The 19001-nt window shown below is 44.2% G+C and overlaps 1 protein-coding gene across 6 annotated transcripts in view; it reads right to left on the bottom strand.

The window, feature by feature from the left end:
- SPATA13 (spermatogenesis associated 13) overlaps positions 1–19001 on the bottom strand; it is a 343789-nt gene that overhangs the window by 70192 nt on the left and 254596 nt on the right. For all 6 annotated transcript variants that reach the window (XM_046664701.1, XM_046664702.1, XM_046664699.1 and 3 more), the window contains one exon: positions 7644–9317. In XM_046664701.1, coding sequence (XP_046520657.1) covers positions 7644–9317 — 1674 coding nt within the window. The remainder of the gene's footprint in view (positions 1–7643; positions 9318–19001) is intronic.

Below are 19001 nucleotides of genomic sequence, written 5' to 3'. Positions count from 1 at the left end.
ACCTGCATTTTTTGATTTAATATTATTTTTGCAAGAGATCTTTTTTCTCTTTAGGAATTCTTCCCCTGCAAAAAGGAAAATAAGAGAATAAATAAACCAAAAACACCCTAGGAGAAACTAAATGTAAGCTAGCACAAAGATGACTAATAGAAAGCACAGTAATTCTCTTCACAACACACAGGGAGTGCATGTCATGGGGGGAAAATGCCTGTTGGATGAATGTCCATCCCAGGGTTGCTACTTAGGGAATACCATAGAACACTGACAGTATAGCAGATGTCCCTGTAACAAATGTCAAATTCATTAGAAAAACATATATATATATATATATATTTTTTTTTTTTTTTAAAGACTGGCACCTGAGCTAACAACTGTTGCCAATCTTATTTTTTTTTCCTGCTTTCTCTCCCGAAATCCCTCCAGTATATAGCTGTATATTTTGGTTGTGGGTCCTTCTAGTGGTGGCATGTGGGACACCACCTCAGCGTGGCCTGACGAGTGGTGCCATGTCTGCGCCCAGGATCCAAACCGGCGAAACCCTGGGCTGCCAAAGCGGAGCGCACGAACTTAAGCACTCGGCCACTGGGCCGGCCCCCAGAAAAATATTTTTTAAAAGCACAAATAATATTATATTTTAAAATGATCTTTCCAACTGTAATTGCAATTCTTGTGATTCAAATTCTCAGGTTTCTTTGTGAGAGAAAATGGAGAACCCAGTGGAGTGTGGGAACTTATACTCTCTGTAGTATAAAAACTGTGGGCAGTTCCACAAAGGGAGGTAGGATAACTGGACGTCCATGTGCAAAAAGTGAGCGTAGCCCTTTACCTCACAGTGTACACAAAACCAGCTCAACATGGTGCTATACTACATAAGAGCTAAACTGTAAAACTTCCAGAAGACAAGATAGGAGAAAATCTTTGCCATTTTGGGAGAGGCAATGATTTCTTAGATCTAACACTAAAAGAACAATCCCTAAAGGGAAAAAAATTGGCAATTGGATTTTCATCAAAAGTAGAAACTTTTGCTCTTCAAAAGATACCATTAAGAAAATAAAAAGTCAATCACAAGATTGTGAGAAAATATTTGCAAATCACCTATCTGATAAAGGACTTGTATCTGGAATATATAAAGAAGTCTTAACCTTCAATAATAAGACAAAAAATGGAGTAAAATTATGAGCAAAAGAATTGAATAGACACTTCACCAAATAAGATATATGAATGACTAGTAAACACATGAAAAGAGGCTCAATGTCATTAGTCATTGGGGAAATGCTAATTAAAATCAAAACGAGATACCACTATATGCCCACCAGGAGACTAGAATCCAGAGTACTGACAATACCAAGTACTGCCAAGCATGCAGAGAAACTGGAACCCTCACACACTGCTGGTGGGAATCGACACCTGGACAATCATTTTAGAAAACAGCGTGGCAGTTCTTCAAATGGTTAAACACAGAATTACCACATGACCTCGAAGTACAATTCCTAGTTGTCTACTCAAGAGAATGGAAACATATGTCCATACAAGATCTGCACGTCACTGGTCACAGCAGCATTATTCACAATACTCAAATGTCTACCACCTGATGAATGGATGAACACAGTGTGGGATTATCTACACAACTGAGTATTACTCCACCATAAAAAGAAATGAAGCACTGAGATGCACTACAACATGATGAACCTTGAAAACAATATGCTAGGTGAAGGAAGTCACACACAAAAAAACACGTTACATGATCCTGTTTCTACAAAGTGCCCAGAAAGGTAAAATCTATAGACACAAAAAGCAGATCAGGGGCCAGGGATGGAGCCGGGAATGACTGCAACGCGCAGGAGGTTTCTTTCTGGGGTGATGGAGATGCTCTAAAATTAGACAGTGGTGACGGCTGCACAACTCCATAAATCTACTGAAAGTCATTTAATTACTGACTTAAAAAAACGTATAAAGGAGGAGGCAGATCAGCATCTGCCTGGGTCTTTAGTGGGAGCAGGAACTGGTTGCGAAAGGGCGTGGGGGCACTTTTTGGGGGTGATGGAGGTGTTCTGTAACTTGACTGTGGTGGTAGCTGCACAACTCTATAAAATTCCCCCAAATCATCAAACTGTATGCTTATAACTGGTAACATTTTATGTTATGCAAATTATACCTCAGTAAAGCTCCTAAAAAACCTTGGGCCGACTTTCTAGGGTCACTACATGTCCTTGCACATATGCAACCTCATCTTTCTGGTGCTGGGAACGGCTCTGTGAAACAGCTGGGGTCACTTCTAACCTCCGGGACAACTGTTTAAATCTCTGAGCAAGCTATTTGAGTAACCTAAAGAGTAATGTCTAAGTAATCTACAAAGAGTGGAAATTATGCAGTGTATCTGTATCTTTGATTAAATCACACAAAAAACAGCACCTTGGAGCTATCATTATGTATGAAGTGCCCTTCATCATAAAACTCCACAATTTGTAATTCACACTGAAAACAGGCCTGAATTTAGCCTTGTTCACCTGCTGGATTATTCCACTACTAGAAGCTGGAGGGAGACTGGCTTTTAGTGACAGTGCATCTTGTGGTGCCACAAAAATCCCCTTTTTTCTTTCTGAGGCAGGAACAAAAATGCAAATGGTGGTTCTGGGGTGGGGGCCAGTGAAGTGGTGACCAAGCCAAAATCGCCACTTGCAGAGACTGGAGGACCAGCATGCAGTGCCACGGAAAGTCGACCCCACGTGGTAATAACAATTTGTATTCTGCAGAACTAAAGGGTCCCAGTCAGGCCCTCAAATCGTTTTCACTTTATAAGACTGTGTAGTGCAATGACTTCCAACAATTATAAAATCCTAAAACATTTGAGTGTTTAAGTAAACTGAGGCTCAGAAAAGGAAAGCAATTTCCCACAAGCTGCCATCATGTTAGCAGAAGGGCTAGGATAATGACCTAAATTCAGCTCCAGTCCACTGTTGTGGCTCGTTTGATTATTGATCCCAACACAACAGTTTCCTCCCAATCACCTTGTCACCTTTGACTTTTCTCTCCCCCAAAACATTCAAATGCTTATTAAAAATATAAACTGTGAGATCATTTTGGAATCCAGTCCCATAGTCTCAGTACAGATCTCATCACCTCTGGGCTAGACTGAAGAACACCATCTATCCCCAGGGCCGCCCCCACCCCAATCCTCTGTGCGTAGCTGGTCTCTCTCTGCAGTCCCTGGCTGAACACCCCTCTGGCACTCTGCTGCCTGCAGGGTAAAGTCCAAACTCTGTAGGTCCTAGCAAGGACCTTCCTGATTATGTACAGACCCATCTCTCCAATCTTATCTCCCGCTTCACCACCCAACCATCCGGCACAGAAGTTAAGGTGAGCAGTTCGCAGTTCCCTGAGCACCACAGACCAGCCTTTGCAGACACTAACTATAAGCGCAGCATGGTGCTGAGTACTCTACATGCATCCCCTCAGCGATCTTCACGACGACCCCAGGTGCTGGGTAGGAACTCACTCTATGCCCGGTTTACAGGGGAGGAAGCTGAAGCTGAGAGAAGTCTTCTGGCTGATTCTCCCTGTCTACAGTACCGCCTCCTCCCCCTGCTCTTCCAGTCGGCCTGGAAGGCCCTGCCGCTCCTCCTTGACTGCTGCCCATGTCCCCATCCTACTCTTCTTCAAGACCCCACTCAATTGTCCCTCCCCAGCTATGCCACTCTTCGCCCAGAGTTAGCAAGTCTGTCTTTGGTGCTCCCATGAGGAATGAGGAATTTGGTACATTCCTCATTAGAAACACATCATACTATATTATAATTATTTGTGTACATTCCAATCTATCAAGTGGACTGTGAATCCATGAGAATAAGTGTTTTTCACTTTCTTTTCCCTGTGTCTGGCATGTAGCAGGTGGGTAATAGACGAATGACAAGGTATGTTACTACTTATTATGTGTTTCATTCACTCCTGATCCTTCCTTACCTATTCTGTTTCCACCCCCACATTTCAGAGCCTCATTACCTCTCAGCTCTCTTTGGTAATAAATTCCTGATAGCCTTCCCTCTGGTCACCTTTCTTTCCAATCCTCCTCTTTATGAATGGTGGATTAACTTCTCCTGAACCCAGTTCCGAGTGTGGCTCTTCTCTATTCAAAAACATACTTGACTCCTCAGTGCTTCCCAAGTAATGTACAGATACTTTACCCTGGAATCCAGGAGCGTCTGTGGTCTGGACTTAATGACTTCATCTTCACTTGGATCAATCCTCCTACACCAAACCAAACTATGTTACTGCCTGTTCTCTCAAATCATGTAACATCTCTGTACATCTGACCACTGAAATGCCCCACTCTCCTCTCCATAACTACCTGCAGAAATCTCACCTTCTTCACAGCAGATTCAATCATCCTTGGCAAGCCTTCCTTGATTTGACACATGGGTAAGAACTACGACTCTTCTGAAATCCCACAGCATGATGGTTTTACCTCTTTTGTGGGACTTAATCCATTCGGCATAGGTCTATTATGATTTAGATGCACGCTAACTCATCTATAACCTCTGTACATCACCCGTCATTCCTTACAGAGCTACCCCGACTGAGCATCTTATACCTGGTGGGTGCTCAGCAACTTTGGTTTGGTGCATTATTAGATGAACACACAGATTTCGCAGGCCTCCACAAGACTGCAGCACAGCGGCAGGTCGAAAATGAGTTTTGGAAAAACTGGCTCATGTCTTAGGAAGTTAGATCTACCCAGGATGGAAAAATCATCTAAATGGACAGCGAACGTCACACAGTGACAGCCAGTGTTAAACAGCAGGCTCAGTGTTCAACACGCATAATTTCCTTGGTGCTTACAAACGTCCAAGGCAGACGAAGCTATTCCACAGCGTGCCCCTGAGAAGACTGAGGCCAGGAGAATGTCAACAGTGTGCCCGATGGCAGGTGTCTTTTAAATGGCAGAGCCAGGAACCCAACCAGACTAGAAACCTTTACCCAGACTACAGCTCCCTGTAAAGGAGTTACAATAGATTCTCATTATTGAAAACAGCCTCATCTGTGGCATATTTCGACGCTATCAGGAACTATACTGCATGACTAAGCACAGGGTCGCTTTTCTGGTGACCTAATTCAGCCAAAGGAGTTATTGTGTGACTTGGTAGGAAAACCAGCAATAACACTTTAAATCCCTGTGCCTGTATATTTATAAGGGAACAGGCAGCACTGTCGACACGTGTGAATGCTAAACCGCATTTTTACACCAAGTAACAAGTTTAGAGGCTTGGACCTTTCCACAGGCGTTGCTCTTACAACAAAGCTTACCACTAGGTGGCAGGAGTGTACCATTACCAAGGCCACTGCAGTGCTGTATAAATCAAGGCAGCTTGACATTTTCCCAACTCTTCTTCACAGTAATACACAATCTTCTTAAACTGCTTGTAGGTTTTCAAAGATTATTTTGTCGCTTGTAAAGTGGTATGTTATAAATAGGTGATTCTAAATTAAAATAATTATTCTCCCTTATTGAAAATTGCATTATAATATTTATTTTATTTTTATTTATTTATTTTTAATCTTTTCCTTTTTTCTCCCAAAGCCCCCCAGTACATAGTTGTGTATTTTTAGTTGTGAGTCCTTCTAGTTGTGGCATGTGGGATGCCACCTCACCATGGCTTGACAAGCAGTGCCACGTGCGTGCCTAGGATTCGAACTGGGGAAACTCCAGGCCGCCGAAGCGGAGCATAAGAACTTAACCACTCGGCCATGGGGCCAGCCCCATAATATTTATTTGAAATAACATCATAATATATACAGATTTCAACTTTTTTTCTACATCAACTTTTTATATTCAACAATAACCACAGCTTAAACCAGATTTAGACATATAAGTAGAATCATCCTATTAATGAATTAAATAAAAAATACACTGTACATTAAAATATAGTAAAGACTGAAATTTAATTTTGTGTAATACTATATAAAATAGACAAAAACTACTTTTAACCCATGAAGGTTGGAATTCTTGCATTCTGCAAGTTTTTGTTTGTTTCGTTTCGTATTTTGTTTCTCGATGTCAAAGTCAAAGAGGCTGCAGGTTATATTTTACAAGCACTTCTTCTGCAAGTAGCACTGAAGATTACCAATACAGGAAATGCAAATTGGGCAAAACTATGGTTGTACTTTCTTTTGACATATACTTTAAAAACACAAGAGGAAGGCTGATGTGTTATCTAAGAATTTTGAGGAAATGAATGCATCTTAACGATGTGATGAATGTCTCGAGGCAAATGTGTAGAATTATCAACATGAGTGCACTTTTAATAACTCGTGTCCTTTTGCTATCTTTGATGATCCCTTGTAGATAGAAATTAAATTATACATAACTAAGAATAGCCAACATACATTATACCTACACAATGGTTCAAAGTTAACTTGGGAAGTAACTAAGTTAGAAACTAACTCTTGTACATGCTCACAATATGCACTCAGGAATAAAATATTTTAATTTTTCTTTTTTACTAATTTTGTTAAGCAGAAAATAAAATCCCCACCTCTAACATAAAGAACCCTCTAGACATATGCAAATCCTTTTTTCCTGGGCGGTTCCCAAACCATCAGTGGGGCAGGTCAGGGTACCGGGTGGAAGGAAGTAAGCTTCATCTCAACATCCAGGAAGGAGTGAAGCCTAGACTGGCTCAGGCCTTGGCCAAGTATACAAACCAGAGCTAGCAGAATTAGAACTCCACCCCAAGGCTGGCAACTAGTCCTGTGTCCTGACAAGTCTTCCACGAGGCTTCTTTGGAAATACACACATGAGACAATGGCCATCAGTGTAGAAGACCTCTGGAAGACAGACTGGCCCTGAGGTCTCCACACAAACCTAGATCCACAAAAAGCTCACTTCTCTGGCTGCCCAGGGATCCTTGAGGCTTATTTACATCTCCTGAAGGTGACCTGCAATAGGTTTTACTTCGCAAGTCTCTCTTGCAGCAAATGTCAAAAATGGACAGTCCAGAGGCTGTCCTGGCTTCTGAGTTGACAAAAGTTGCTGTGTAAATAGTAAATATTCATCTGCAGGCATTAAGACAAAATTGAGGTCCTCTCCTGGGATTAGTGGGAAGGAACCGTTGCTGGGGCATTATTTTCTATGGTAAGCACCCATTGATACCTATAAAATAGTGTCGGAATGTATGAGAACAATTTGCAGTATATACACATGGACGCATTTCCTCATCTTTCAGCTCTGTAAGGAAGTATTATTGAATGCATTTATGAAGTGAAAATTAGACACTAACGTTGTCCGGATGCTTGACAGGATATGAAAAGAACATTGCTCTCCTGGCCTTGACAGTTATTAGTTGATTCAATTCATGAGATGCTTATGTTCTACTCTAAAAATAAGTACAACAACCATCATAAAAATTTCTTTGAAGCATTGTCACTCAGGGGTTGACAGGTATCAAACTGCACATTGCTAATTCATTCCCAGGAAATAAAACAGACTTAGAAATGTAATGATCTCTTAACACAAAGACTCTCTTTTATATGAACTCTGTTGGAAAGGCTATGGAAACAGTCTAAGATACAAAGAGAAAGATGGTAGTGGTTAATAAAAAACGGTTCACTAGCAGCAGGTCACAGACAGGAGCTGCCTGCTTTGCCCTTACCTCTTCCTTTTCTTCTGGACTGGGGGTCCCATCAAGGCTCAGCTGAGGGTGGCTACTGGCACTGCTGTCCTCACTGCCCTTGTCACATGTGGCTTGCACCGAATCCTGGAAGGACACAGGACCTTGCTCCCTCTGAGCAGGCCCCTCTCCCCTTTCTTCGCTGTCCACTGAAGTCAGGGACAGCGCACTGAGATTGTGGGCATACCTGGCATTTCCTGCGCCCGGGCTCTGAGGGCTGGGGGGCTTGGGCGTGGTGGGCCTAAGAGGAGTGAGAGGCTGCTCGGGTTCGAATGTAAACTGGCTGCCAGGTTTGGGTGCATCAGAGTCTTTGCTCGACGCCTCCTGGGCCGGCGGGCTCCGTGAGGGGATGCCGGCGCAGGGACCGGCGCTCGGCGACGTCCGCGAGCTCACGTCCAGAGGGAAGCCGGCCGTCTCCATGCCCGGCCGGGGCCCCCGGGCGCGCTCGGCGCTGGAGGACGCCCGGCGCGAGTAGGCGTCGTGCAGCCCGCTGCGCAGCCCTGGCCCCGCGCCGGCCTCGCCCTTGGCGCGCTCCCGCCTCCAGGCCGCGTCCGTGGCCGTGCTCACCAGTCGCAGGACGCGGTCAAAGTCCTTGGCCCTGATCGGACTCTTCCAGCGTTTCGTCCTTCTCTCTGAGCCACCGAACTTTTCCGAGTCAGCAGAGGAGCTGCTCAGCGTCCGGTGGGGTGCTTGCTTTTCCGGCGCCACCTTGAGGTCCACGAGATTGGAGGTGGACTTCCGTTTGAAGGAGCTTTTCTTCAGAAAGTTTAGGTTGTCCGTGCTCTTGCTTCTCCTGTAGATGACGCTGTTGTTTCCAGAGTCTTTCACTAGAATCTCACACATCGTGGGCTCCTGGATGACTGGGGACAGGGGCCGTACGAGGGCCCCCTGCTGCTTCTCAGCGTCCAGGAGGCTGATGCGGCCGAGGCCGTAGGCGCGGCGGATGCTGCGGGAGCGGTGGGTGCTCCTCTGGAAGGCGTCGTCGGCCTCCTCGGGGTCCGAGCAGTCCGACGCGGCCCCCAGCGCCGGCTTGTGGGCGTCGCTCGCTGGTCCCGAGGAAGGGCACCGGCTTGCTTGGGTTCCGACGGCGGCACCGTTAGTGATGGGTTTCCCCAGGTCACGTTCTGAGGCACCTTCCTTGGACGCATCCGACCCCTCTCGGTTCTGAATTCCTTGAAGGACGGAGGACTTCAACTTTTTAAAAGATCCCATTTTCCGAAAGGAGGCAAGGGCGTTCCAGGTGGAGGAATTTCCCATCAGGACCATGGAGCGGGGCCTCTCGGGGTTGGTACCCATCCTCCTCCGACTCACGGAAAAGAGGCGCACGAGCTTGGCAGGGCTGAGTCTGGCCTCCGGCGCTTCCACATCGCTGCTGTGGCTGCTGCTGCAGCCTCCATTCTGACACGCCGGATAAGTCACCATTTTGGGGTCTTTCATATCAGAGACTGAAGATGGGACTGCAGCAACTCGCCCATGGCCGTTCTGGGCTGATGTCATGTTCTTGGGGCCAGGAGCCCGTGGCCACGGGGCAGCAGGGTTTAGACGCACGTGTGCATTTGTGTGCATCCGCCCCCCGTGCAGCCCTTCACCTCCGAGGCCGCCGGCCTGGCTGTCACACGTGCTGTGCGCATCGGGCTCCTCGGTTGTGGCCACAGCCTGCAGCAGAAAACAAAGCAGGGGTTTAGCCATTTGCTCCCACAGAAGAGACTCTACAAACAGGGGCTAGTTACTTTGTTTAATAATTTAATAGAAAAAAAAAAGCATGCTCCATTATGCAGGGCTGATCAAATAAAAACTATTTTAAATTAAGTTAAAAGTTTACTTTTTTCTCTAAGTCATTTCACAAGAAATAAAGGAAAAGATATAAATAGACATTCCTTTAAAAAAGATAATTATGGGTTGTGCATTCACTATAACAGTAAACTCTTGAGTCCATTGAAGCTAGTTGAAGAAAAACTTTTGAAAAAGTGCTGGAATGAAAAAGCAAAGGCATCATTCAAGACTGTGTCTTCTCTTTATTTAAAATAGAAGAAAATTTTAATTACCAAATACAAAAAAACCCCAAACCCAACCAACTATTTTAAAATGTGTCACAGTGAAATGTCAGCCTATGTTAAATTTAGCACAGCTAATAGGCAAACTGAGTGCTTAGCGCATGCAAGAACTTGTGCAAGGAGTTATGATGGAGATCAAGATGCTCTCAGCTGCTTATTATCTATAAATCACCCTAAAACTCTACTAAGAGAGCTACAAAGTGCTACGGGGACACAGGAGCAGGAGGCACCAAGCCACTGCATGAGGTGGGACTTTGTGAAGCAAATCACATTACTGAAGGGCCTCTGTCAACAGGATTCCAACCAGCCCAGGAATGGAGAGAGATGATGATGATACTAAAGTACTAGAGATTCAGATGCGAAAATTCAAATTAAACAAACACTGCGCCTTCCTCTTTCCTCCCACATGCGCTGAAGCCCAGCACACACCTGTGTCCATGCTCTCTTCTGCAAGTGACGATGAGGCTCTCCTTAACCTTTCCCATCAGGGCTTCAAGGGCCAGCTTAAACGTCACAGCCCCCCTGTTCTCGGTAAATGATTGGTGAATGAAGGAAGGATTGTGATAAGAACCATAACAGGCTATCATTTATTAAGTGCTTGGTACATGTCAGGCCCCTGTTCTAAGTGCTATAAAAACAACATGCCACTGAGTACTCATACAAACCCACAAGGTCAACAGAAGGACTTCATTTTATAGACAATTAAACGGAGGCTTGGGCAGGTCAGGTAATTTGTGTGGGGGTCTGCAGCTGTCCCCTCCAGAGCCTATGCTCTTCTCCACTGCTTCACACCAATGACCGAGGGGGTGGAGCTGGCACACGAACCCTAGGCCCAGACTCCAAGTTCATGCCATAACCCTGAGTCACGTCAAATCCCAGAAATCCTACCGACGGCAGTCAAGGCCATTGCCTCCAAAGGCAATATCAAAGGCAGAAGAGGAGGAGGAGAAAGTTGCACAGAGACTTTGAGGTTAGGTCCCAATTTAGCTTAGGCCTCTCAAGTGCAGAAGAAAATCTGACCTCATGCAAAGAGGTCTCATTTCATTCTATTCTCCAGTTTCTCTGATGGGTTCATTTTTATTTTCTCCTACATGATGCCCACTGAGGAGGGATTCCTAGGGAGAGTCAAAGTTAAAGGGCTGATTCCATCTGGGGCCAGGGAGGCTAAATAGACTTAGACCTCTGGGGCCTTTCTGACATCTGAGAACCCAATTCCATTAATCAGAAGGCTAATAAGGCTACCACATGCCCTCTGCATTTGGCTGTTCTAATACAGAAATTAGGGGGCCTGAAGAGCCGTGGGTTGCATTTGAATGAGCCATATAAGCAGAATCTTGAATCGTCCCGGCCCTAAGGCTGCATGTGAAATCTACAACCAGTTGCAAAATGAGTCCCACATTGAGTATTGACTGTCCGCCCTCACCTACTCTGAGAGGGACAGGGGAAAGTGGTTGTTTCAGCTTCTCACAATCTTGAAACAAAGCAGATAGTTTACGCAAACAGTCAAGTCTAGTGACAGGCACCGACTGACCGCCTATGATATAATAATAATGGTCTTGTTATGACCTGCACTGGATACAGAAGAGCAGACACAATCCCTGCTTGTAATCCAGCTGGACAAAGACCGCTTATTGACACCACAACTACAAGGTACTATGAGACCTTTTATAATCAAGGATGAAACTGTTAAGCTGATCCCAAGGCCCAAGGAGTACAGGGAAGTGCTTGATTTAATGTTGGGTAATTTGAGAATGTTCTATGGAAGACATGGGGGGCCAGGTCTAGGCTCTAAACTCAGTACTGTGACATGAATCCCGAGTCACTTCAGTAATCTGTGCTTTAGTGCCATCTATAAAATAAGAGGTGCCAACATTTATATATATATCAACCAACCAATCAGTTCACAAGCCTCTGCAGGGTACAATGATCTGTGCAGGCCTCGTGATGAATTCAAGGCAGTGACAACGTGATGGCCCATTCTAGATGGGAAACTGGCATGAGCAAAGGAAGAGTCAGGAACATAAGTATGATTGGGAAGCAGCAAATTAGGGTGACCACTTGTCCCATTTGGCCCAGGGGTGAAGTGTTTTCCAGGATGTGGACTCTCAAGGCTGACACTGGAAAAGATCTTGGCAAAGAATGGTTACCCTACATTAGATAGAACAATACAGTTTGAAGGATGGCTCAATGTAATGTAGCAGTAGAAATTAAAGTGAAAACAGGCTCAGAAAAGTCTACATTCCCTTAGTCTAACACTTTGAGACCATCTGCAGGTGTCACCTTCTTTGGGAATTCCTTCCTGATACCCCTAACATGAACTGGACCCCTTACTCTGTGGGTTACAGGCATCTCAGCAACTTGCTGCCAATATTATAATGGTAGGTTTATATGGCTGCCTTCAGAACAAGACTGACTTCTTTGAGAGTAAGAACTATGTGCTTGACACAGATTTTTAAAGTCTATCTTGATGTGCAATTGTATCTGTGATCTGCCTTGTCAATATCTGTGCCAAGGTTAACAATTCATCATTATATGCCACCATTATTTTTCCAGTGTGAAGATGTTTAAATTTTTACAACATTAATAAGTCTAAGTATTTACTTAAAACTTAAACCTAAGTTTTAGGTGAGAGATCCAGTAAAATACATGCAGAAAATCTGAGTTTCTAATTGGGGCAACAGGCTTTTTAAAAGACCACCGACTTTCTATTTTGTTCATCCAGTTGAACAATGTGATTGTTGTGTGCTGCTTGGAATGAAACTGAAAATCACGGAAAAAAGCTTTTCCTGGAATTTCCAAGTAACATACCAAGTTGCATTATTTAGAACTAATACTTTGACCTCTATTAACTAACAAGGGTTGCAATTCAGTCAGCGGTTTTGTAGCAAGTCTTGTAAATTGTGGGAGCTCTGCCAGGGATATTTATGAACAGAACTACAAGAAAGAATTTCAGATGGGATATTGTGAAATCCATTGTCTACAAGCTGGATTCTGGGCTGTATGAACTTTAGAATAGAACACTCCTTTTTTAGTCATAACGAGAACTCTCTGAAAACTATGGCCAGTAATTTTTAAATAAGAACTTGTACTTGATTTTGAAATTCAGGAATATACCAGGTTAAATGTACACACAAGAAGGTTTTTGTAATATGTTCATGTAAATTATACAAAATGCGACACTGGAAGGAAACATATTGAAATCTGAAATGTTAAAGGAGTGAAAGTACAGATCCTTGAATCACAGCACTGTAGAACATTGCCTTAGGAAGCATCTCAAATTAGGACACTGGGGCCCAGTGGGTCTGAGAGACTTACCCATCCTCGAGCTACTACAGGTGAAAACACAGAGGACTGGGAATCAGAGGAACCAGGTTCCAGCCCCAGCACCGCCACCTCTGGCTAGAACCTGGGGTGTCCCAGACCTCTTCCTTTCCCTCCGGGCTCACTGGTCACTGAGTCTAAGAGATTCTGCCTATCTCAACAATCCTTTCCAGCGATTAGTATCTTCCACCTGGGTGACTGCATTAGCTTCCTGACAAGTCTCCTGTCTTCCGGTCTGACTCACCTCCAACCTAGCCACAGGGTCCTTCCCAAAGTGCAAGGGGAGTCATGTCACTTTATCTAGTGTCATTGGCTGTCTCTGGACCTCGAGATGTTGAATCTCAGCTGAGCACACAGTACCTTTCACTCTAGCCATGCTGAATTATTTATAGTGACCCTTTCTCATACTGCTATGCTTCTGGCTATTTCCTTGTTCGCTCTTAGGGTCGTCCTCCAGCCATTTTTGTCGCTCTGTATTGCAGGGAACCACAATTCCCAGGCTCCAGTGACAAAAGGCTTCCGGCTAGTGGGAAACACTGGTGGGAGACGATGCGTGTGGGAGGAAGGAAGATGCCAGGGCATGTCTCTCTGTGGGGGCTGCTGCAGGGGCTTTTCCAGCAGCTGCTGGGTCTCCTCTTTGGCTCCATCTCTGGCTGGGCAGCTCCTCCCTCCCAGGTCCTTGCTCCTGCCCGGTGGCACCAGGGCCTGGATCCAGCAGCACCCGCTCTTCCCTTATCCCTCCAGCCTAGGGGGTAGCATCTTTCTGCTATTGTTCATCCGAACTCTTTACTGTCCTCTCTTTTGTCTCTTGGCTGTGTAACACTAATCCCTATATTAGATTCTCTTTGTTTGAAATACCTGGAGATGCTTCTCTTTTTCTGACCAATAAATATATGCTTTGCCTAATTAACTTTCATTAATTCAAATCAACTATTCCCTAGAGGAACTCTCCTTCCTATCCAGTTCAGATGCCCTTTCTCTGTGGGCTCTGTTTCGGCACGTACCACACTGCTCTCTAATCCTGGCCTCTCTGTCTGCTTTCTCCACTGAACTCTGAAGAGGTTGAAAAGTTCTTTGAAGGTAGAAACCAGGTCGTCTTTAACTCTGTATTCTCAGCATTCAGTCAGTTACTGAATGACGGAATGAAGATAATACACTTCTTTTGCAGACCTTAGGTGTGTCAGTGTAACAGGTGGGCCTGATAGTTCTCGTTGTGAGGCCACCTGATGCACTGTGGGATGTGGCAGCATCCCCAGCCGTCGCCTTAACTGATGTTCTTAGGAAGAAGAAATATAAAATAGACAAAAAGCTCTGAAAACCATGAAAGGGCCATCAATTAGCTTCAGAGTGGTTTCTTTGAAACTACTGAAATTTATCATTTTCAATCATAAAACAGTGTTCTATTTATTGTTTGATGGCACTGATAAACAATTTTAAAAATGGTAATACTGTTTGGAGCTAAAGTTTCCTGAGGTAGAAAGCTCAACTTAGTGACTGTTTATGTTCCGTTATTTTAATCACTGTATCTAATTTTGTAGACATTTTTGGTATATTCAGTGAAAAAGAAAATTTAATACCATAGGAAAGTAAATACTGACATGTTAATAGTCATACTCAATTGATCGCTTTTTATCTATCAATACAGATATTTCATTTTAATAGGTAATCAATTTATCTACCAAAGTTTAGTAATTTGAGTGCTCAGATTACACAAATTACATATCTGAGTTGTTAATATGACAATTAAGAATTTTATAAATGTGTTACATAACACTTAAAATATGGCTTTTAATACTAATGTTCAAATGTAGATATGGATAAGATATACTTTGACCCATCTGTCTCAACGTTAATCAGCAAGATTTGAATAAAAAATGTTTAGAGAGGGTCTTAAAGTACCTGTGATTATTAGGGAAGTGATTTTCTACTATGAAACAATATTTACTCTTTAACACATAAAGTATTTCCTCTATAAATACACCGTGGAAACTCTAACTGCAAGCCATACCTTAATATTTTCCCTACTCTTAGTTTAAGAAACTATTTTAACTTTATAAAATGTAAAACAAAAGTGAATTGGCATATAAATTAAGCTGGTAAAGCTCTTTATAAGTCTTTTTATCTAGGAAACTAAGATTAAACGCATTCATACTTGGGTTGAGAATAAGATTCTCTATTTCACAGCAAATATTGTCATATTAACCTACTTCAGATATACAGTCAGGCGTCGCTTAACAACAGGGTTACGTTCTCAGAAATGCGTCATTGGGTGATTTCATCGTTGTGCGAACATCAGTGTACCCATACATATCTAGATGGTATAGCCTACTACACACCTAAGCTACACACTACTAATCTTAGGGGACCACTGTTGTACATGTGGTCAGTCACTGACTGCCATCATTGTGCAGCACATGACCGTATATATTTTGTGTAATCTATTAAACTTCATCATTAAATCAAGATGGCTGTGAAAAAAATACAGATGTGTAGCTAAAAGACATTCAGATAAATATTAATACCCAAAATATTTGACAACAGTAAATGCTTTACTTTATTGCAATTATATACGATTTCATTTTGAGTCAATTACAGTTTGGAGATTCATAGAAAGAATGCACCACAGTGATATCTTTTCTTATTTGCTCAACTTGCCCATTTTATTCTCCCCCTTTCTCTTCCTGTTAGGTCCCTTCCTTCTATTATTCATTCCAATATCCTTCCCAGAACCTTGCTGAAATTAAGACTCTGACCAGAAGATGGAAACTCCACATTTTTTGAACAGGTTGTATTCTAAAGGGTTACTTACGGGCAATCCATTTCCCTGCAGACATCAAACTTGTGTCCATCAAACTATATTTAACTGATAAGATAGCTACCAATGAATTTAAACATAATTTATAATATTTCCATAGGAAAATGCATCTAAGAATCAACTGTGGGTTCTAGTTCCAAGGATGAAGTTCCTTTCCCCCCTCCCAGGCCCTTAATACAAGACATTCTTCCTCTCCTTTCCAACCACAATGTGCACACCTCAGTCAAAGGAAGAAGGTCTCTCCCTCATGGACCTGGTATCCTCAGGGTCTCTTCTGTTGAAGGATGGGGGAGGATGCTTCTAAAGAGCCAGAGCTCTGGCTCCATTTAAATATCCAATCATTTAAGTTAAGTGTTTAAGAATTGAAAGTGTATATAAAAACATAACCGTGGATGAGACTGAATCACTGTATCTCTGGGAAAGGTGTCAATTTCATACAAGGGTGAGATTGTCTTGGCTTGCCTTATCTGAGTTGCTAGGCTAACCCACATTCCTGTGGGTGAGAATGAGGTTTCCCAGTGGGGATGGATGTTTGCTTCGTCAATTCTGGGGGTGGTGGGGGTGGAAAAAATGAGGATTTGCAAAGGCAGACAGACTAAAGAAAGGAAAATCTTCCTTTGGTCTCTAAGGCGGGGGGTCAGGCAGGTCTAGCATGACATGCTAGGGTAGGTGTGGGTCTGTGCAGCAGCCGACACGATCCTCAACACCATACTGCCCTGCCATTCCCCAGCGTTCGGCAAAGCTCCAGGCTCTGAACCTCCCCTTCTTCCACGGCCACTTCACACCTCGGGGCTGCAAGAGCCTTGGAGAGTCTTCAGGAGAGTCAATGCCAATTCAAGGTGTGAAGATGGCTTCTGTCTCGGTTTCCTACACCTCATCCCCTGTCCACTATTCTCTGATGCTAACACGATTGCAGCAGCAGCCACCGCAGTTCACGGTTAGGACTACCTAATGCCAGTAACCAACGCCAAAGGTGATGTCAGCCCAGAAACTGCCTGCCCTGCACTTACCATTCAGGGCATAGGGAGTTTTCCAGATGGATGGCCCTAATCTTGAAGGCACTTTGAAGGCCACTGGGGCAAAAACAATGTTTTCGCTTGCTACAGGCAGATTTACCAGAACCTGGAACCATGCGTCACCGGCTCACAGGCTAAGACACTCGGTGCAGGAGGCACGGAAACTCCTCAAAGGATCAGCGCAGCTTGCGTACCCGCGTTTGGTTAAACAAACCTAATAACTGTTTATAATAGTAGATATTTCTCTTGTGTTTTCCCTGTATTTATTTTATTGCTCAAGTTTTTTGCATAAAATGTTTTTCTAGGCATAATAACCCAATTTATAACACTGCATTGAGGAAACAAGATCAACTTTTGTTTCCATCTAGGAACTCAACTAGGTCTTAACTGAGTGGATGTCTGCCATCACTAAGGATAGAGGTCCAGAAAACGCCCTTCCCCGCTGCTCTGTTCAATCGGGTAGCCCCAATTCTCAAATTCGTTTTCTTATGAAAGCAGTGGCTGAAATGCCTTATATTGTCTAATTTAATTGTGTTCTTCTAACTGAGAGGGCATTTGAATTTTGTTTCCCTGAGAGCCCTTCACGCCCCTTGGCATGAACATCCTCCTTTAGGAGACGCACTGGACAGCCATGTGGGATGACGCCACCCGTGAACAAAGCCAGGGGTGACCAGGCTATTATTCCTGAGCAGAGGTCCCCAAACTCACATCTCTGCCCGTGGGACTGCAGGGCCCGGCCCAGCAGGAGCTGATCTGTGGCCACTTTGTTCGAGGAGGAGGCTATTATGACGAACCCGTCCTCAGGGGACATCATTTATACCTCTGAGGCACAAAGAAGTGAACCCAAGGACTACAGACATTGTGCTCCAACATAAAGACAACTTCCTGCTGCTAGTGAGCAAGCCGCATTCTCACACTCTCCCGTGACTCAGAGAAGCAAGCTGGCCCAGCCTAACTACAAGGAAACCCAGAAGCGGGCAGGGGAGAAGAATCCGAGCGAGGAGAATTTATAGTGGAGGAAAATGTCGCACGTTTCTCAGGCTTTCACTGTCAGTGCCAATTTCTTTGCACGTATTTGTTCTTCAAAGAGGGACTCACCGGCAGCTCGGGGCTCCCGAGCGGCTTCTCTCGAGTGTTACCATTCTCCGACTCACGAAGATTTGTGGCCAGAAGCTTTCATGGGATTACGTGGCCTGCTTCATCACCACTTGGTTTATCTGTTTAGGGTGCCTGTTGTGAGGAAGGGCACAGTTCTGGATGCTGTGCACACAAGGGTCTCACTGCAACAGTGATCAATGCTATCAATCCCACGGATACAGCCACTCATGGCAACTAGCATTTTCTACTCTCCCTACTAATCCACTACCGACTAGTGGGGCGATGAGTCTAAGAGACAGCCCATGCTAACTAGCTTTATCCCTTGAGACGCTAAACCCCTCCCAATACACCCCCAGGAACATTTTCCTTTCCTCTCGTTTTCCGTTCTGAACTTCTTCCCAGTCACGTCTGTCATCACTAACCTGTGAGCCCTCAAAGCCCATGGACCTTGCCCAAACCTCCAACATGATGCCTCTCAGGGGGCCTGGCCATTGGTGCAGCCACGGCATTCTCTCCTTGGCCCCATTCATATGACATGATGGTTCTGGCTCTCACAACTCAGAAGCTTCTAGATACCTAAAGGAACTTGGCAGGAGCATGGATCAGACTGTGGAACACACTGGCATCACACACTGACATGGCTCCTTTTATACACAGCTTAATAACATCTTAAACATGTCAGATGCCGGGCGAGGCCTGAAATGAAACAAATACTATATTCTGTCTTTTGTGCAAAGTTCAAAACCAGCTTAGTTTAAGTGGTAAAAAAAAAACCCAAAAAACTAAAGAATAACGAAGACTTCAATATCTTGAAGCTAAAAAAAAAAAAAGAGTGGAGTAGTGAGCAAGATGAGACAGGGGTACCTTCAGTGGGCAATGGCATATTGAAGGTGAGTCCCCGGGTAATTAAGAAAGGAAACAGGTTTGCCTTCTGCCAGCAGTTACAAAGAACCCAATGATGGCCAGACAAGACCAGAGTAGCGTCCCTCTCAGTAAGACCAAAGCTCAGAGACGTGTAGCTTGAGGCTGGTCAGTG

The sequence above is a fragment of the Equus quagga genome, chromosome 6 (assembly GCF_021613505.1).
Source record: "Equus quagga isolate Etosha38 chromosome 6, UCLA_HA_Equagga_1.0, whole genome shotgun sequence".
Taxonomy (NCBI): Eukaryota; Metazoa; Chordata; class Mammalia; order Perissodactyla; family Equidae; genus Equus; species Equus quagga.
The sequence above is the reverse complement of the archived record's forward strand: the minus strand, read 5'-3'. Positions and strand labels throughout refer to the sequence as shown.